Raw genomic sequence first — 22,500 nt, forward strand, 5'->3', positions numbered from 1 at the left:
GAGAAGTAAGTTAACCTAATCTAACCTAACCTAACGTAACCTAACCTAACCTAACCAACATAACCTAACCTAACCTCCTAACCATTATCTCCTAACCAGGGGGTCGAACCCCCATTCAAATAAAAAATATTACTTAATCTTAATTAACTTAAGTTAAGTTAACTTAACTTAACATAGGCCTAAGAGGTGATTATCTTTACATTATCCCTAATCTCTTCAGGTATGTGCCTCATTTTCACTTGCCGCTAATACGCCTATCGGGGGACAGGGAATGATAGTTGAAATTGACGAGACTTTTTTTCAGCAAAAGAAAATATGAAAGAGGAAGAATGGTGCCACAACAATGGGTATTCGGTGGTATTTGTAAGGAAACAAAGGAAGTCTTTTTGTATGCCGTTGAAAAAAGGGATGAAGAAACTCTTTTGGCCTGTATAAAAAAAAAGATATAAAGCCAGGCAGTAAAATAATGTGACAAATGGGCTGCTTACAAAAACATAAAAAACTAGAAGGCTATAACCATATTCACCATACAGTGAATCATTCAGAAAATTTTGTGGATCCAATCAGTGGAGCGCAAACGCAAGAAATCGAGAGCACATGGCACTCCTTAAAACATAGAAATAAAAAAACACTGCAGTACTCACCGTCAAATGCTTGATTCATATCTGTGTGAATATATGTGGAGAAAGCGAAACAGAAATGAAGATTTTTTTTTTTTAAATATTATTGGACATATCTCAGTTCCATGGTCAATGAATATTGTATTTGAATAATGTACTTTCCTCACATTAATTTTTTCCTATTTTGCAACTATTTTTCATTTCTCGAAAAAATTAATGTCATATTCGTATTCAGCACTAAAAACTGTACTAATGATGAAAATTTGGTTAGAAATTAGTGGCGACCACCAAACAGAAAAGACCCGTTCCTTATATCAGTTACTAAAATTTCTTGATTTAGATTCGTGGTCAGAAACCTAAGGTCCTTGACCTATTGGTCATTTGTTATTGTCTCTTATGCTTAAAGCTTCACTGCTTTCACCTTTTATCTTCTTCTTTTACACATTTCTACGAGTACATTTGCATCGCTTTTTTATTTTGTTCCCGCAGTTAATTTTGCACTCACTACCTAATTTATCAACTGCTTCCGGCCCTATTTTACCAAAATCCCTCAGTACTTTAGCAATTCCTTTACCTTTATCCCCATTTAATCAATATATAAGATGAACGTCTTTAGATTTTGGCTAAAACGTTTCCTGTTCATTTTCTTATGGAGCGGCAGGGTGCTGGAACTACCCCTATCACTGAGATTTTGGCTGAAACTTTTCTTGTTTGTTATTTATGGGGTCAGAGGTGGGGTCAGGAAGAGAGGCGTAGACCTATAAAAATCCTATTTGGAATCTTGTTCTACTTTAATCTCTCTATCGAATAACCACAAGGTCAAATATCGTAATGTAAGAAGACATCAGTAAAGATAAAACCTGATATCAAATTCATCACCAACAATATTTCCTTAATTTTTTAAGCTAAAACCATTGCCCAACTAACTATATCTGCGAATCTGGCTCCCATCCTCTGCATTGACTTAATGAAACTCTTCTAAAGATCCCCATCCTCTGTGAGATTATTTCTCTAACCCATTTTAACTCAATAGCACTGGAATGACTTTTTGCTCATGATAAATCTCGATATCTGTATAAGACTTAACGTAAAACTTTCTTAGATGAAATTTCACAACATGCTTCCTTTTTGTTCGTATAGAGATGACCTGCCCAATTCGTCAGTGTTTAAGCTGGCGGCGATGCATTTAATATTTTTTGTCTTTCATGCTGTCTAGGAATCTGTTTTTTCTTCTTACTCCTTAACTTCTCTTAATCAGAGACAAATTTCAATAAGTAGGTTGTTTGATTGATTGATTTATTATTCAAGAAACCCCAAAAGCAATCAATCAGACCACATATTTCTTTATCAGTCCATCTTATAGATTCACACTTCCTTTTCAGTCTATCTTGTCGTGACCGGAGTTTTTTTTTTTTTTTTTTTTTACCGGACAGTTCGTAGAAAGGACGATCTCTTAAATGAGGTTATAGGACAAATCAGTGTTTCTATTAAGATATGTTTTTAGCTTAAAACGGCCGTTTAGTCGAAAGAATGTTTTGGTAAATGGGGCTGTTAAAACTTCCAGTCATTAATAAGAAAGGTTTTTAGCTTCTAATGTCATTTTAAATAAGGATTTAAAAAAAAGGATTGCATTTAGTTTTATGAAGAGTCCACAATTCAATATCATTAATATAAAGTTATTCACCATATATCTTCACAATTCATCCATTACTCGAAACATACTTTTGGAATGATGAAAATATTTATATTCTCGACTCGCTTAAATTTTGAAGACTGTAAATACGATATACATACTTAGGGAGAACATTGCCCATTTGAAATACGAAGGAAGGAGGAAGATGTGGAGGGTGACATAAGACAGTGAATAATATATTTCAAGGTGATCCACTGTCCCATTCTCACGCACCAGATGCCTGTTGAGCTGTTGTGCTTAAATTATAATTATTATTATTATTATTATTATTATTATTATTATTATTATTATTATTATTATTATTATTATTATTACTAGCCAAGCTACAACCCCAGTTGGAAAAGCAAGATGTTATAAGCCCAAGGGCTCCAATAGGGAAAAATAGCCCAGTGAGGAAAGGAAATAAGGAAATAAATAAATGATGCACAGAAGCTAAAGGAAACGCCCTCTAATACCGAAGAAGTTTTTACTACTATAATTCAGAACTGCACATCCTTACAGGCGTCTGATTCTCTTCCCAAAAATATTTGCAGCAAAATTGTAACATTTTCAACGATGCATTTAGTCAACAAAACAACCATTCGATGAAACGCAAGTTTGAGTAAATGATCATTACACGAAAAGTCCGATTGCCCATCTCGTAAGCTCTGTTTTGGTATAATCCAATCTGGTATTTAGGTGTTACATGACATTTTCTAAATAGTTCTATAATGTTTTTTTTTTTACTTATCCCGCCTTATGCAAAGTACTTTTTCCTTTCTTGCCATGTGTTCTCTTTGTGCTAATTATACAGATGTTATAAAAGACATTTATCTTTCATGTGTGACACGACTCTAATCAATGCATTGTTTATGCTTTAATACATATCTTTACACACGTGAAAGTCTGCGAAAGCCCGAATCTGCTGACATGCATATTTGTATAAGAAAATTGACAAACACTTGCCACTTGGTCTCAGTACAATTAGAACTATTGTAAAATTATATATATACATATATATATATATATATATATATATATATATATATATATATATATATATATATATATATGTATGTATGTATGTATGTATAAATATATATATATATATATATATATATATATATATATATATATATATATATATGTATGTATGTATGTATGTATGTATAAATATATATATATATATATATATATATATATATATATATATATATATATATATATATATATATATATATGTATATATACATATCTATATATATATATATATATATATATATATATATATATATATATATATATATATATATATATATATATTATTGCTGAAATCAAATTTCCTTAATACAGGTAGTTATGACGAGAGAAAGTTTAGAAATTGAAGTTCTGACTCTGATAGAGCATTACTTTTATTTAAACCTAAGGATATTATAATTATTTTTTTTTTACTCTGGTATAATTTAACTGACAAATCAACCTGTGTCGTTTTAAATTGCTTTTCTTTTAACAAGGATCAAATTTAAAATTACCTGAATCATTTAACAAATCTACTTTATATACTCTAATCAATATATCGGAATTAATAAAGTCAGTTTATATCATTAGACATATCAATATAATAGGATGAAGCTAACAAAATAATTCCTGAATACATTAAACTCTATAAATGAATGGGTTCAATTTAGACGTAACTGCTAAGTTACTGTATAATGTCTTATGATTATATTTAACACTCCTGGGACAGTATTTAGTTATCTTTTTACCTTCAACATTGTGAGATTAACCGTTGTAACATCTCCGAGACGCAGGTCCTTGTTGCTTGACAGTTTGTTTTTCTCCTTTTCTCTAAATTCCATAAATCTATTGATGACTTTCTGCAACTTTTCACCAGCGTTGTTGGGCAAAAACTGTGACCCATGACCTGGTTGCCCTTGACAACGAACCATAACAGCTGTAAAGTATATACTATCATTTGGACACTGAATGATAGAGTCAAATACAGAGGGAGCGCATAGGTCTGTCAATCTGTTCCCGAAAATCCTTACATAAGACTATATAGGATTACTTTAGAAATGCAAAAGATGAGATGAAGTTAAAGCTTCATGAGTTGTACAAAACAATGATTCTGTTAAACTTTTTTTCGCTTCGCAAATGATGTGATTTGCTTCGTTAACTGAAAGTATTCTGCGCATTCAGAAAACATCTTGATATGGAAACTAGTACCACATTTACCCTAAATATAAAACAAGAGAAGAATACATACGCAGAGGATTTCTCTGGCCATAAAAGACGAAGAACTTTTCCGTGGGATTGGAGTATCCTTCGTCCAGACCAAAACCAACATTCATCTTCTTGAACACTGGGGTGTTGACAAACATGCCCATGCCTTCATCACCGCCTGTTTCTTCGTCTGTAAAAAGTATTACAGTCTGTTGGCCTCAGGGGTTATTGTCCCTCACTCAGGACTGATAAGGTTTGCTACATGTAAAAAGGCTCAGTGATCATATAATAGGATTATTAACATCTGCTTGACTCTACTAGTTTATATTTTTTAATGATATAAGAAACAACTTCGTGTATTAATGACCCTGACACACTTGCAGAGGTGTAATGATGTCTGTTACTTTTATCAACATTTATAGAAAACACCAATACCTTAAAATGTAATAAAAGTAATTTCATTGTTAATTTGTTCTCTTAATTACATATCAGTCATCAGAACTCAAATGAGAGGTGTGCTTTCATTGGGAATATCCAGAGTACTAAGAGTAACATATAAGTGCATGTCATATTTTAACTTTTAACTAATGATGAAGTTCAGTACTCATAAGTAAATAATTCATTTCTTATCAAACAACAGCAATATCTTTATATCTAATTGTGAATTGTACAAACATAGAAGTTTAGGAAGTTATATTTTTTGACAAAAAGGGTGTACACACGTATTATTCCTTTTACACGACCTAGTAGTAATAGGCATTGAAAGTCACAATTGTTGACGAGAGAGAGAGAGAGAGAGAGAGAGAGAGAGAGAGAGAGAGAGAGAGAGAGAGAGAGAGAGAGAGAGAGAGAGAGAGAGAGAGAGAGAGATCAAACACTAACTAACCTGGAACAAAAGTTAGATGAATCGTCCGAAGAAATGCAGCACCTTCTTTTCGAAGACGCTTCAATGCTTCCAGATACTGGATACCGACACACTTCATGTCCTGCGTGCCTCGGCCGTAGATGTTACCCTTCTCATCTTTGTGTGCGCTAAAAGGGTCATATTTCCAGTGTTCCTGTGAAGAGTAATACGCTGTTTAGGCACTTCTTGCCAGATGTAAAACCCTGAATGTATTTTTCTCAAGGAGAGAGAGCCAAGAATTAGGCCTTATTAACTTTTAGAGCCATAACACGTATTTATAGATTTTCCTAAGTTATAAAACACTTCCTGGATAGAAATACCTGCCAGGATACGCCGAAAGACGGCTAATATTCCTCTTAGTATTACTAAAATTGATTTTGAAAGATTCATTCGGAGGAGTAGTGATGAATGAATATTTTAAAGTACATAGACTTTGAATTATTGTTTTTTTATACATAAATATCATACTGGTTATTTTTGTGGTATTTAGCTGCACGTATCATATCATGCTGCGATGTTTTAGTCTTGTAGGAGCAATATATTGCCACCGAATACGTAATGACGTGTCATGAGAAAAAAATTATTCACACTTATCATATGAATAAACTTTACTGGGATTATGGGTTAAGATCGTTACTTCCTTTTATGAAAAAGAAAGAAGTCATTCTTGTTATATTATCATGAATATTATCGAAGCGCAATTTTTGAATAATAGGATTCATTCTTGTAGTATGGAAAAGAAATCCAAAAGGGCTTCATACTATGAAAGCTGATAATACTTTGGGTGATAGTTGCTTATACGGAAAAAAACGACTTTTACTTATTTCATTGTAATCTTTTTTGTATCAAAAACTGAGTAAACTCTTGGTTTGAAAGACCTTCACACTTTGGGAACCAAAGCAACGTTATAAGTCATGAGTCTTTGTATAGTTTATATATGACATATCTGTTTTTGACGTTGTTAATAGTTTATATAGGACATATCTGTTTTGACGCTGTTACTGTTTTTAGAATGATATATTGTTAATTTATTCTCATCATTTATTTATTTCCTTATTTCCTTTCCTCACTGGGCTATTTTTCCCTGTTGGAGCCCTTGGGCTTATAGCATCTTGCTTTTCCAACTAGGGTTGTAGCTTGGCTAGTAATAATAATAATAATGATATAATTCAAGTGTGAAAACATTATATTGATACTCACGGGGAAAACAGGAACGACGTCGGTGTGCGAATTGAGAAGAATCGATTTTAGTGTTGGGTCTCGACCTGGAAGCGTCATCAAGACGATGGGTTTTCCTGGAACACATTCTATCTTCTGAAATTCGGCGCCAAGCTCCTTTGCTTGGCTTTCTAAATAGTTGGCACATGCATCTGCAAAATAATGGGTAGGCTGATGAATGTATATAATAAAATATTACTCCAAAGAAAATGAAAATGAATTTCTTGCTTTGAAATTTGTCTTATTCCGATGGTATTCATCGTTCACGTTAATACTGAAAGACAATTTTTCATAAGGAAAGAAAGACAATAAGTCTGAAATATCAGTCAGAGGCGTTTATCAGTCATTACCTTCAAGGAATATATATGTAATCCCTATCGGTAAAATGGTTCATATTATCTTCAAACCTTGCATTTATATTTACCTAAAGGATTGAGACATTAAGCTATCAAAATTCAGGATTCCATTGAGTATGTTTTGACAGGTACCTTAGAAAAAACTTTCAGATGAAGCTCAAAACGATGAACTTTATGAAATTATTTTGTTTAATTGCCTGAAATATTTTCCAGCTTTTTTTAATACACATATCAATCTTTAACATTAAAACCTCAAAGACCGGCCATCTATACACTGGTGTGACATTACATCTATTTAATCCAGGTTTAAAAAAAAAAAAAATAGAGATGGACATTTTCATGTAGTTTATCATAACCCTCCCTCCCTATTATTCTATGGCAAATTTTCCATCGCATGTATATAAGAAACACCATATATATATATATATATATATATATATATATATATATATATATATATATATATATATATATATATATATATATATATATATATATATTCATATATATATGTGTATATATATATGTATATATATATATATATATATATATATATATATATATATATATATATATATATATATATATATATATATATTAATATATATATATATATATATATATATATATATATATATATATATATATACATATATCTTTGTGTGTGTATATATATATATATATATATATATATATATATATATATATATATATATATATTATATATATATATATTAATACATATATATATATATATATACATATATCTTTGTGTGTATATATATATATATATATATATATATATATATATATATATATATATATATAAAGAAGAAATGAACATTAATTTAACAAAATTTGTATAAGAATCAGCACAAGAGATAGGCGGAAGAGCTCCTAACAATATCAGGGAAAACTCTCAGAAAAGACCAAAAAAACCTGATAAAGAAAAGATTTTAAATTAAGGTAAGGGAAATGAGAGTAAAATCCAGGAGAGATTGATTAGAATTAGTAGAACTATTCAAAGCAATAAACAAGCTAAAAACCCAAGATGATCGTAAACACAATCAGACCAAAATTGAGGAAACATTAAAGAAAGGAATAGGCAATAAATTGATGAAAATAAAACTTGGAACAGGGTGCCAACAGATGTTTGCTTTAAATGATGAAAATATAAATATTATCCACAATGAAGAGGGAGTGGTAAGAATTGCAGATGATTTCTATATAATATTATACAAATTGATATAAGAAATAACTTCACTGGAAATAATGAAACACCTGAGCCGGTACAAAACGCAACTATAGAAGTGAAGGAAGTAATGAAAGGCATGAAAAGAGGCAAAGCAGCAGGAGAAGTTGACCTAACAATTGATTTAATAATAGATGGAGGAGATTTCATAGTAGTAAAACTGGCTGAAATCTACAACAAATGTCTGCAAGAATGTTCTATACCCACAGCTTGAAAAAAAAGACTTTATCATTATGCTAATTCACAAAAAGGGAGACACAAAAGACCTGAAAAAATTACTGCCCAATAAGTTTACTCTCCGTAATAAATAGAATATTTACAAAGATCCTATTAGGCAGAATAGAAAGACCACTAGACTTTAATTAACCAAGAGAGCAGGCTTTGGAGGTATTCAACAACTGCCCATGGAAAAATCAACAGAGTAGGACAAATCACTATGTATGGCAGCTATAGACCGTGGAAAAGCTTTTGATTCTGTCAAAACATCAGTAGTAATGAAAGCCCTTCAAAAATAAGGAATAGAAGGATTTTATGTTAGAACACTTGAAGATGACTTTACAGTAAATACAGCAATCTTAAACTTACATAAAGATAGTAAGAAAATTCAGATTGAAAAAGGAATTAGATGGGAGAGAACTTATCTCTCCTAAACTATTCACAGCATGTTTAGAACACACACACACACACACACACACACACACACACACACACACACACATATATATATATATATATATATATATATATATATATATATATATATATATATATATATATATATATATATATATATATATATATATATATATATAATGTATGTATATAATATTTTTATACATTCTGTGACTATTGGGATCTTTGTTCCTTATACGACTTCAAAACATCGGGATGTTCTTAATGATTTTACTCACCAAGCGGATTTGATTTCACTTCTGTTCATACAACATTATTTTGAGCAGTGTTAATAAAATAGCAGAGCTATGACAGTTCTCTGCAAGTGTAACGAAATAATATAGCCTACAATGCTTTTTAGTGGACGTGAAGTTTTGTACTTAAGCTTTTAAGTTTAACGTTTTTTTTAAATTTTGATATTGACTTTTTGATTACTGATTATACTCTGCTGGCCAGGTTTATCCGCAAATATGAATACAATAAGTGACCAGCGGATGAATACCCCGCAATTCAACGGTTCGTTAACTGTGAGGTTTAACGGTGTCAAACCTTAAATTTTGAATTTCACCTTTATATACATTCGGCGTCTTGGGCCAAAGCCAAGGATATAATCAAGGTCTATATATGAATGACCATGAAAAATAACTGTATCTTGTCGCGCCCTTGGTCGCGCGCAGCCTTGGACAGCCCGATATTGTCTGTGTTATCGTTATCAATGAAATGTTTCAAACTAATTGAAGTGGATGTGACAATTCAACCAGCGTAGATAAACATTTTTGCCCCTTTTTTTGTGAGTGTGAAAAAGAGAGATTTAGGTTATCAGCTATCTCATGATTATTCCGATCTCTATTATTATTATTATTATTATTATTATTATTATTATTATTGAAAGTTGAGAGAGCAGGATGCTATAAGCCCATGGGATCGAAAAGGGAAATTAGCCCAGTGAGGAAAGGAAACGTGGAAAAATAAAATATTTTAAGAACAGTAACAACATTAAAATAAATATATTCTATATAAACTATAAAAACTTTAACAACACAAGGGGAAGAGAAATTAGATAGAATAGAGTGCCCAAGAGTACTCTCAAGCAAGGGAACTGTAACCCAAGACAGTGGAAGACCATGGTACAGAGGCTATGGCACTACCAAAGACTAGAGAACAATGGTTTAATTTTGGTGTGTCCTCCTAGAAGAGCTTCTTACCATAGCTAAAGAATCTCTTCTACCCTTACCAAGAGGAAAGTAGCCACTGAACAATTACATTGCATTAGTTAACCTCTTAAGAGAAGAAGAAGTGTTTGGTAATCTCAGTGTTGTCAGGCGTATGAGGACAGAGGAGAATCTGTAAAGAATATGCCCGACTATTCAGTGTATGTGTTGGCAAAGGGAAAGTGAACCGTAACCAGAGAGAATGAACCAATGTAGTACTGTCTAGCCAGTCAAAGGACCCCGTAACTATCTAGCAGTAGTATCTCAACGGGTGGCTGGTGCCCTGGCCAACCTACTACCTGTATGTGATAAGTGGGTGCCATGGTAATTATGTTAAGTCACCACACTCATAAAGTAACACAATCCTTTTGTAGATTATACCTGAAAGTGATTTTTTTTTCTTCCAAAAATGGCCTCACTTTCACTACTTCACAAGAGTGTTCGAAACATGTCTTGGCTCTCGGTTTTTATTTACTGGTAGCACTTATTAGCTCATAGTTCGAAACATTTTCAAGTGTACACAAATTTCGGAAACAAATTTTGTGCTAGATTTTAATTTCAGCTAACGACTTAATATGAAAATTTTGTGTGTGAAAAGTTTCGATTTCAACTAACCGTAATCCGGATTAGGATGAACAGTTCTGATTCTAATGTAGTTCCTGAAATTGGTTACAGATGGATTTTCCGCCATAGCAGTGGTCACATATCAACGACGGTCTCTGTGTTTCTACGTCCGAAGTAAACCAACGCTCGCCAGAATCTGGCTTAGTACTGAGAGAGGTTCAATGTCTCAGCTACCGTGCTGAAGTATAATGACTGCACCATGAATCATTGCGCTGCATGTTGGTCTGTTACATGATACGTTAATAGGGCACTAGTCATAATTTTGATCATGACAGTGCATTTCTATTTAAAAGTCTTGATATTCTTTCTTGAACGATAGAAAGATATGAAGCGCAGATCAATTTCTGTTTAACATATTGGTTGTTCATTGAGTTGATAGAATAAAGTTTTTATATTCTCCTTTTATCATTGGATAAACCTATTCTTCACTTTATTTTGTCTACCAGTTCTGCTCGTGTCACAACCTTAGTTCTTATTTCATACAAAAAACGGATGAATAATAGAAGAAAGACCTAATGATTTATTATTATTATTATTATTATTATTATTATTATTATTATTATTATTATTATTATTATTATTATTTGTGAAAGCAGGATTATATAAGTCCGGGGGGCTCTAAGAAGGAAAAATAGCTTAGTGAGGAAAGAAAATAAGGAAATAAATAAACTACAAGAGAAGTAATGAACAATTAAAACAACATATCTTAAGAACAGTAACATCATTAAAAAACAACTTTCATAAACAAACTATAAAAAAAAAAACATTGATCTCTCCCTTGATGTCAAAGAACCTCCTACATTGTTCAGGTTAAACATAGGTTCTAAGATCGCCATTTCAACATTACTGTTTTAGTTTTTATGTGTTACGTGAAGTGAGAGGAATTCGAGATGACTCGTTGGGTGTTGTCAAGGGCTTTCCTGAGCTTCGAGAGTGTGGGCTATATAACTGTTGTTTATGCTGTTTCTCCCATTGTGTGCAAATAGTATTGCATCATGTCTTATGATATGCTTATGCTTACTCGGTGGTTGATTTCTTTTATGATACTTTTTGAAATAAAAAAAAAAGACAATGATTACGACCTAAGAAAACCACAATGTAGTTTGGTTAGTCGGAAGAGATGTAAACAGACCAGAATAGTCGACGTTAAATCTTAGTCATCGCCAGCCTTATGATGCATTAAAGTATTTACTTACGTAAGAATACTTCAGAATGTTTCAGCACTATACTTTTAATCAATATTGCTAACTCATGATCATTTCAGTAAAGATATTTCAGGACCACATTTGACGAAAAGGCGAAATCGACAAATCTATTTCCACAGATCTCATGCCACACTTCTTCATCTAGAAGTGAACTCATCATTCACATAACGATGCAAACGGATAAGGCATTCTCGCCTTATCACTTTCCTGCTAATGATGCGCATTGATAAGACGGCGATGGAAGATTGTTATAAAATTATTTTTCTTTATATCAACAACTTGTAAATTCTTTTCTATTTCTAACAATTCCGGTGTTATCTATCTGTGATTGTTTAAAGTCTGGTTTCATTTTGACAAGCTTTAATTCAGGGATAGGCCACCACTGGGAAATTATCCTCTTTTGATGGAATATCATAATTTCATCCGTATATTTCTGCGTTTATCAACTCTTGAATTGGTTTATCTTTTTACTAAAACTTCTTCACCTTGAAAATAAAACACTTCTCCCGTGTTCGACGTGAAATGTGAGTGCACACAGGGGCTATATATACATCTATAGACCTTGAGTGCACGCTTTGAATGAGATTGAAAACGAACGTTCTACATTAAAAATAAGACACAACCAGAACCGGATTAATCTTTTTAGAGGCCCTGAGCACTTCAGACTTTGATGCACCATACATGTGTGTATTTCAAAGTATAAACATAATGAACTGCACAAAGATTTATCCATCGAAATCAAACAAAACTAACTATAAGAAAGAAAGTAGTGTTTGTTTTTTATGTTTTCACTTACATTTCAAAAGTTTCCTCCTACTTCTTTTTATATAATAAACAACACAAAATCTTATCCATCAAAATTAAACAAAACCGACAATAAGAAAGGTATTAATTTTTATATATGTATACTTTTACTTTTCCTCCAGCATTTTTTAATTGCAAATTCTTTAATCAGATCCTCAAAACTGATCTCATGGCACCAGCCACCCATTGAGATATTACCGCTGGCCAGACAGTACTACATTGATCCCACTCTCTGGCTGCGGCTCATTTTTTCTTTGCTTACACATACACCGAATGGTCTGGCATTTTCTTTCTATAGTCTCCTCTGTCCTCATACACCTGACTACACTGATATTACCGAATAATTCTGCTTCACCTAATGGTTAACTACTGCACTGTAATCGTTCAGTGGGGAATTTGATCTTGTTAAGCTTAGAAGAGTCTCTTGAGATATGGTAAGTAGTTCTAGGCGAAGGATATTCCAAAATCAAACTTTTGTTCTCCAGCCTCGGGTAGTACTATAGCCTCTGTACCATGGTCTTCCACTGTCTTGGGTTAGAGTTTTTATAGTTGATTCATGTAAGATTTATGTTAATGTTGTTACTGTTCTTAAACTATTTTGTTTTAATTGTCCATTACTTCTCTTGTAGTTTATTTATTTCCTTATCTCTTTTCCTCACTGGGCTATTTTTTCTTGTAGGAGCACATGAACTTATAGCATCCTGCTTATCCAACTAGGGTTGTAGCTTAATAATAATAATAATAATAATAATAATAATAATGATAATATATATATATATATATATATATATATATATATATATATATATATATATATATATATATATATATATATATATACATAGATACAGTGTATATATACATATAATATATACATATAATATATACATATATATATGCATACAATATATATACATATATATATATATATATATATATATATATATATATATATATATATATATATATATATAGAGAGAGAGAGAGAGAGAGAGAGAGAGAGAGAGAGAGAGAGAGAGAGAGAGAGAGAGAGAGAGAGAGAGAATTGATCTTTGCTCTCGCGACTCAAATACATATTTAGTTACATCCTTCATCACTGCTCTAATGACCTTTATTATTATAACACCAATATCCACCCCCCCCCCAAAAAAAAAAAAAAAGATTCCTTCCTGATGTAATATAAAATTCAGAATGACGACCCAAGTCAGTGCAACGCCACTTTCCATTTCAAGCGCTCACCGGCTGTTGCTCTTCAGCCCCTTTCAACCTCGTGACCCTTATTATTGCGACGTCATTTTTGTAATTCAAGGGTTGCTTGTGTACCAACCGTGTTTCACACAATTGTACATAATTCCTTTTGTATATATTATGCTTGTATCTTCGCTCTTCCCTTGCACTAAAACGAACATGAAAATTCATGTCTGGTTTTTCCTCTGTGATATTGTCTGTCTTGTGAACTTGTCATGTCCTGTTGCCTTGAGGTTTGTATATAAGGAGAGTGTTCCACAATAATATAACCTAGTCGTGTCCAATCTGCCTTTGAGTTCACACCCTTCTCGGCGCAGTCACATTAGTGACCCCGGAAGTCGACTCGCTCCCACTGCCTTCCACCCCCACCTCCCTCGCCCCTCCATCGTTGGTACTATGACGGAGACTATATCAGTTGGCGCCGCGGCCGACTCATTGAAACTTTCATCGTTTGCCAGCGGAGAGGCGTTTGCTTGGTTTCAACCCGCTGAAGTCCACTTTCGTATCAGGGGCGTGACTCGCTCAACCACCAAAGCGGATTATGTTCTCGCGGCGATACCCGAGGACACCTTCCCAGAAATATCCGACTGGCTTTGTGAACAAGGAGACACCCCAATAGCGTATGACGCCCTCAAATCATACCTTCTGCAGCATTACTCTCCGTCGCCAGCCGCCCGTATAGCAAAGCTTTTTCAGCTCTCGCAACAACCGTTGGGGGACCAAAGGGCTTCGCTTGCCCTCATGGAAATGACCAGTATCGCTCGCCTTCAACCTGCCGCAGACGGCTCTCCTCGTGAGGTGAACCTACTCCGTGCCCTTTGGATACGCCGTTTACCTGAACCTGTACGCGCTGCCATACCCAATGTCGATAGTTTACCCATAAAGGACTTGATGACCAACGCCGACGCCCTTATGGACAGCCACTTCAAGACCTCCATCAACGCCTCCACCCCTGACGACGAGGATGCCTATTCAACGTCAACCGAAGCTGACATGAATGCCGTAGGACATACACGCCTACCCCGTGACGTGCCAAAGCGGCGACACAGCCGCCCACCACCCACCAATCGCTCGCGCCCCAACGAACGACTTCTACAGCCACTTACTACCTCCCATCCGCCGCAGTTTTGCTACTACCACTTCAGATTCGGGGCAACCGCGGAGAAATGTGCCAAAGATTGTCAGTGGCCAAAAAACGTGTAAGTAGGCCATTGCTTGTGGCGGTGGCCTCCCATGTTTCTGATCTTTTCTTTTTACCGGATGCAGGAACGGGCGTGCGATTTTTGGTAGACACGGGTGCTTGTCGTTCTCTTTTGCCAAGGAAACTCTTCAAGGCACAACGTAGTCTGTCTACATCTGCCGACGTCCCCTTGGTAGCTGCCAACGGATCTGCGATACCCACCTACGGTTACGAGAACCTCACATTATCGTTCGGAAACGGTAAATTCAATTGGAAGTTTCTCGTTGCTGACGTCACAATGCCAATCCTCGGTGCGGATTTCCTCTCTCATTTCCACCTTCTGGTCGATGTCGCCCACCGACGATTGGTCAACGCAGACTCGTACTTGTCGACACCTCTTCAACCCACCCCCTCTAACCTCGCTCTCCACATCAGCGCACCCACGGATGCCTACGCCCACCTCCTCACGTCGTACCCGGAAGTTTTCCGTCCAGAACTTCGCCAAACGCCCACGGTTCCTGCCAAGCACGGTATTTATCACCATATCAAGACGACGGGACCCCCAGTCTTCGCAAAATTCAGACGTCTGGCACCGGAACGATTGGCAGCCGCCAAACAGACGTTCGCCGAAATGGAGAAAATGGGCCTTTGCCAAAAGGCCTCCAGCCCATGGTCGTCACACTTACACATCTTTCTGAAGAAAGATGGCTCCCTCCGTCCGTGCGAGGATTACAGGCGTCTGAACATGCAAACAGAACCGGATCACTACCCCCTCCCAAACATTGCCGATGTAACCTCCTACCTGCACAAAGCGAAGGTTTTCTCTATGCTCGACCTCTTGAAGGGGTATTATCAGGTGCCTATGAACCCAGAAGACATCCCCAAGACCGCCATCACCACTCCGTTTGGTACATACACCTTCAATTACTCCTGTTTTGGCCTTCGTAATGCTGGGGCAACGTTTCAACGTCTCATGGATGGCATCTTAGGGGACCTCCCTTTCTGTGTATGTTATGTGGACGACATACTTGTGTTCTCCTCCTCAAAAGAGGAACACCTCCGTCACCTGCGCATCGTGCTCGACCGCCTGCAACAAAACGGCCTTGTAGTCCGGTACGACAAGAGTACCTTTGGCGCCAACGAAGTATCGTTCTTAGGGCACCGTATCACTCCTGAAAGAGTCCATCCCCTACCTGAGAAGGTAGCAGCCGTTCAGAATTTCCCCGCGCCCTCGACAGTCAAAGCTCTGCAGGAATTCTTGGGCATGATCAACTATTATCACCGTTTTCTGCCAGCCATTGCCGCCACTCTTGCTCCCCTCTACGCCTCCCTCAAGGGCAAGCCAAAGGACTTGAAGTGGGGTCCCCTTCAAGAAGCAGCCTTCTGCAATGCAAAGAAGGCCCTATCAACTGCTGCGGCTCTCACTTTTCCTATCCCACACGCCCCTCTTCTTCTCTCCACCGATGCCAGCGATGTCGCTATTGGTGCAGTACTCGAGCAGGTGGTCAAAGGCTCGACCCGCCCATTGGCCTTCTTCAGCAGAAAACTGTCCAAGGCAGAATCGGGTTATTCTACCTTCGATCGAGAATTGCTGGCGGTGCACTTGGCTGTCCGTCACTTTCGCCATTTCTTAGAAGGTATGCCCTTCGTCATTCGCACAGACCACATGCCTCTGGTGCACGCCTTCACTCGACAGTCTGACGCCTGGTCCGCCCGTCAATGCCGACATCTCTCCGCCGTGACTGAATACAATTGCACCCTCCAATACGTCCCTGGGAAAATGAATCCTGTTGCCGATGCCCTGTCAAGAAACACGTTGGCTGCCGTTCAACTGGGATTGGATTACAACGCCCTGGCTGCAGCCCAACGACAGGATCCAGAGTATCAAGCTTGTAGGACCTCCTGCACGTCCCTCCGTTGGCAGGATTTTCCCCTCGAAGACTCCAACACCACCCTCCTCTGTGACGTCAGTACTGGTAGACCGCGACCTTGGATTCCTGTTCCCATGCGCCGACAGGTATTTGATCTCATCCACGGCCTTTCACATCCCTCGTGCCGTTCTACTGCACAGCTGCTGAAGGCAAAGTTCATTTGGCATGGCATTTCTAAGGATGCTAAGGATTGGGTCTGTGCCTGTACTTCTTGCCAAACTTCCAAAGTACATCGACACACGGATTTAGGAGTGGGCACCTTTCCTCAACCTCAGCGTCGTTTCGCACACATTCACGTCGACATTGTAGGCCCCCTACCCACATCACAAGGACATCGTTACCTGTTTACCGTCATTGACCGCTCCACTCGTTGGCCTGAAGCCATTCCCATGGAAACTGCAACGTCCGCCTCATGTACATCTGCCTTACTCTCTGGATGGATTTCAAGATTCGGTATCCCTGATCATATTACTTCTGACAGGGGAACCACTTTCACCTCTCAATTATGGACGTCATTAGCGAATCTCCTGGGCATCACCCTACATCAGACAACGGCCTACAACCCCGCTGCCAATGGAATGGTTGAACGTTTTCATCGCACCCTCAAAGCAGCTTTGATGTCCCGCTGCAAGGATTGCAACTGGTTTACTCAGCTTCCCTGGGTCCTCCTGGGACTAAGGACCACTCCTAAAGACGCCCTCGACGTCTCTTCAGCCAAAATGGTGTATGGCGACCCGTTGGTCGTCCCTGTCGAATTTTTTCCTTCTACAACCTCATCCGACGATCTCCAGCGCATACGTCACGTCGTGGGAAAATTTACTCCGTGCCGCCAGACTTACAAGCCCCCAGCGAAGCATCACATACCAACGGACTTGCACTCTGCAACGCACGTCTTCCTGCGCAACGACACCAGCAAGCCACCACTAACGCTCCCTTACACGGGCCCTTTCCTTGTGATCCGACGCAGTCCAAAAGCATTCCTCCTAAACATTCGGGGCAAAGAAGACTGGGTCTCCATTGATCGTCTAAAACCTGCTCATCTTCTGCCAGATGACCCGCCTACAGTTCGCCTCTCTAGATCAGGGCGCCCTATTTAACATGTACAGTATGTCATTTTTAGGGGGGGAGCCATGTACCAACCGTGTTTCACACAATTGTACATAATTCCTTTTGTATATATTATGCTTGTATCTTTGCTCTTCCCTTGCACTAAAACGAACATGAAAATTCATGTCTGGTTTTTCCTCTGTGATATTGTCTGTCTTTTGAACTTGTCATGTCCTGTTGCCTTGAGGTTTGTATATAAGGAGAGTGTTCCACAATAATATAACTCAGTCGTTTCCAATCTGCCTTTGAGTTCACACCCTTCTCGGGGCCGTCACACTTGGTTCAATAACTAATTATTCGTGACCTGAGAGAGAGAGAGAGAGAGAGAGAGAGAGAGAGAGAGAGAGAGAGAGAGAGAGAGAGAGAGAGAACAGAAGATAATCTCCAGAGACATACATACATATAGAGAAAAATAAGTTATCCACACAGACAAACGTACATAATACATAATATAGAGTAGACCCTTCCCCACCACGCTACCAACTCGGTCATGGGGAGGACTTTGTGCCATTTAACAAAAAGCAATTAAAAATCTAAATGAATTGTTGGGATGAAAATATAGAAACTGAAATATATATTAGTTGTTACTAACCGCGCTCTATCCATTTTACTCTGTAACTATTTGTTTATCAGTATATGGAGAGCGGCTAGTCGCAAAATAAAAGGACTTTTGTTTATTCTTCTACTTCAAAATTGAGTTAGAGAGAAAGTTGAGGCTGCTTCTTGTGCACCAGTGTATCAATATCAGGGCTAGCTTTATCACGTGATACCTTTTTTTAGTTAGTAGGCAGTGTAATTATTTCCCCCCTGGTAGCTTCAAATTTCCCCCCAGGAGAAAATTTTTTCCCCAGGTTGAGAACCACTGCTCTACAAAGATTATAACAAATTATTTTGAAATTATATCCTATAGAAATAAAAAAATGAAAAGGTAAGAAGTTTCAAAATTCTATTTGTCAATTTATATATGGTATCGTGGACGAACAGCCCTTCAAAGAACCCCGGGTACAGTACTTGTATGGTACGGTGAAAACTTTATCTTCTCTGGTATCAGTTCACCTTCCACCAAAACAGGGAAGAATCAGTGATGCCAGATATGGGGATTTATTCCTAGATTTGGGTATTTATACTTACATTTGGGAAATTTATCTCTAGATCTGGGGATTTTTGATGACTGGTGACGATATTCTGTACATATTTCCATGAAGAAGAAACAGAGATGAGTAAACCATTATATTGTTGCAATTAGTTTACTTACAATTACATGAAGTATAGTCAGAAATTTCTATATTAGAAGAAAATATATTTCTGGAAATGGAGATTTTTAGGCGGCTTTGGGGATTTTTTATCACGAGTTTTAGGGATTTTTAAACTAACCCATCTGGCAACACTGGGGAAGATCTTGAATGTTATCCTCTTCCCCCACTGTCATACGTGTCGCCTACTCACTCAAATCAGCAGTGGTGTTTGTTCATTGACTTATTATTACAAGAAATAAGACCTGATTAGAATGCATTGCCTCTCCCGATGTGGAAAGTCTCTTCACTGTCGAGGAAACCATAAGCATAGTACTAGACATCTGCGAATGTTGTTAGAGAGATGTTGGAGTCCAGCACTATGGAACATCCGTTCCTCTCTTACTGTGGACAATTATTTCGGGCAATATATTGTGGACTGTAGTCATGGGATCTCCTCTTGGGACTCTATTTGCCAATAGGTATATGTCATCCGTCGAAGAAAAGACCTTCTTGCAACACAAGAAGCCAAATATCTATGGACGTTATATTGATGACATATCCTTCACGATAAAACACAAAGAAGAGACAGAAGCGTTAGCTGACAAACTAAGGAGAAATTCCTTCAATTTCACTACTGATTAATCAAGAAAAAGTCCTGTCTCTCCTCGATGCCCTAATTAAACAAGATGACCAATTCACGATATCTATACACTAAATCAACCAACGCATGTAGATGCTTAAATGCCAAAGGGAATACCTCGAAGCATACAAAAAGTCAGTAGTGAGTGCTTACGTCCAAAGAGCATTTACACACAACAAAAGTTATAAAGGCGTAGACGCCAATGCAGTTCTGAAGAAGCGTCACGAAGTGATTCGAAGCACGTGTTGACACCAAAGGATGAATGGAGAAACGTAAATGCATTTTTCTTGTTATCCTGGAAACTATCTAGATGACAGTTTGTCTGGAGACACATCGTCTATTTATCATATATATATATATATATATATATATATATATATATATATATATATATATATATATATATATATATATATATATATATATATATATATATATATATATATATATATATATATATATATATATATATATATATATATATATATATATATATAATCACCATCAGCTGCTGCGGACATGTCCTTCCTGTGTTTATAACCGCAACTTCAATTCACTATTTCCGTACAGTATGTGATAGGGCAAGGAGAATAGTCATTAAAGTAAGTTAGTAAGTATTTCCAATAGAATACCTCCACAGAATGGAAATAGGCAATCCAAAGAAAGCAACGTTCATTCGAGGTGACGTCACACGTTGACGTAAAATTTTAGGATCCCTGGATTTGTTCAGAAGTCCGATCATTCTGATTTCCCTTTCGTTACTTAGTATGTCTTTAGCAACGATAGTGATAACTAGGAACTTTACATTATTGATGTTTTCACAATACGCGTTCAGTGAAGATGTAAGTGGTGATTATTAAAATCTATCTAGTTCATTGTTATAGATATTCTAACGAGAGAAAATCCATCTCAAGTTTCAGTAAGGAATTCTACACGATCTAGTGACACTTTAAAAGCTGGAATCCTTTTTATTAACACAGCTGGATTCCAGTATTGACTACCTAAAGAAATTCAATCTGGAACTTCGACGATTACTGGCCGCTGGATTAACCGTTAAGGTAATATTATATAATTATATAATTATCTCCCCTTTGTTCAAGCTTTTATTTCACTGAAGATCATAATATTAATCTGAGGTTTCGGGGAGTTTCGATCCTCTTCTTCTTCTATGTGAATTTAAACTAGGGAAAAAAAACATAAATACATTCTATCATAAAAAAAATGTGAGGTAAGCAAATGTGAGAAAGAAAAAGAAAAAAGTCCATATTTTATTGCTTAAATTTTCTGAAAAGTGTGCTATTTGTTTCAATTATATTGATTGACCGTTTTTATTACAAATTCAAAATAACTTTTAATGCTAATAAATGGATTCCTCAGAAACATTGCCGACGATCTAACTTCAATGCAAATACAAGGATATAAAATTTATGTATGTATATATATATATATATATATATATATATATATATATATATATATATATATATATATATATATATATATATACATATATATATATATATATGTGTGTGTGTGTGTGTATATATATATATATATATATATATATATATATATATATATATATATATATATATATATATATATATATATATATATATATATATATATATATATATATATATATATATATATATATATATATATATATATATATATATATATATATATATATATATATATGGTAAATGTGTAGGAGAGTTCCGCGGAAGATCTTGAAGAATTTAAACACCTACAATTCACTATTATATCATATAGAACGCTTATATAATAGTCAATATATGAGCAGCTTCTATTTAACGAAGATATTCGTGTGTATAGTTATGTTTCACTTGGATTTTTTCTAAGTGTTTGTTTTTGTTTCCTGTGTGATGTCTTGGCTAAAATGAGCTGTTTCACCGCCTTACTGCGTATGGCAGACTAGTTCTCAATGCTATTCTAACCAATAACAGGTGTTTTCTTGACGTCACACTATTTGAAAACCAATCATGGCGGTTTTTACAAATCTAGCCAATGCCGACACTTATTACTTCACTTATCCCTGCTATTTTTCCACCAATTACCACAGTTTACGTGAAGTTCCGCGGAGGAATATTTTTGCACGTCTCGGATCTCCCTTCAAACTGAAAAGCTCATTTTGCCGTGAAGTATGGAGCAATTAGCAGGACCTTCATCCCGTTCCGACTGTGTCACTTGTGGCAATTGCTTTATTTCTTATGGGGATTTTTGTGTACATTATTCAGGGAAAGTTGATTTGCTAATTGCATTTGCTCAACGTCATGGTTTGATTTTGGCAGAAAAAAGTGCCCTAATTGTGAAAATGTGTGCCGTATAGATTACAACAAATTAGCATTCCGGTGTGATCGTAGTGTGGTTTCAT

At 36.1% G+C, this 22,500-nt stretch overlaps 2 protein-coding genes across 2 annotated transcripts in view; one reads left to right on the forward strand and one right to left on the reverse strand.

The window, feature by feature from the left end:
* LOC137657031 (aminoacylase-1-like) overlaps positions 1–10,946 on the reverse strand; it is a 20,829-nt gene extending 9,883 nt beyond the window's left edge. The window contains exons 1-5 of the mRNA XM_068391388.1: positions 10,744–10,946; positions 6,620–6,789; positions 5,402–5,573; positions 4,559–4,705; positions 4,059–4,246 (exon numbers count right to left, since the gene is read on the reverse strand). Coding sequence (XP_068247489.1) covers positions 4,059–4,246; positions 4,559–4,705; positions 5,402–5,573; positions 6,620–6,789; positions 10,744–10,819 — 753 coding nt within the window. The 5' untranslated portion in view covers positions 10,820–10,946. The remainder of the gene's footprint in view (positions 1–4,058; positions 4,247–4,558; positions 4,706–5,401; positions 5,574–6,619; positions 6,790–10,743) is intronic.
* A 9,961-nt stretch (positions 10,947–20,907) lies between these two features.
* bonsai (28S ribosomal protein S15, mitochondrial) overlaps positions 20,908–22,500 on the forward strand; it is a 131,866-nt gene continuing 130,273 nt past the window's right edge. Inside the window, exon 1 of the mRNA XM_068392178.1 lies at positions 20,908–21,160. The gene's annotated coding sequence lies outside the window, so the exon portion shown is untranslated. The remainder of the gene's footprint in view (positions 21,161–22,500) is intronic.

Source organism: Palaemon carinicauda, chromosome 18 (assembly GCF_036898095.1).
Source record: "Palaemon carinicauda isolate YSFRI2023 chromosome 18, ASM3689809v2, whole genome shotgun sequence".
NCBI lineage: Eukaryota > Metazoa > Arthropoda > Malacostraca > Decapoda > Palaemonidae > Palaemon > Palaemon carinicauda.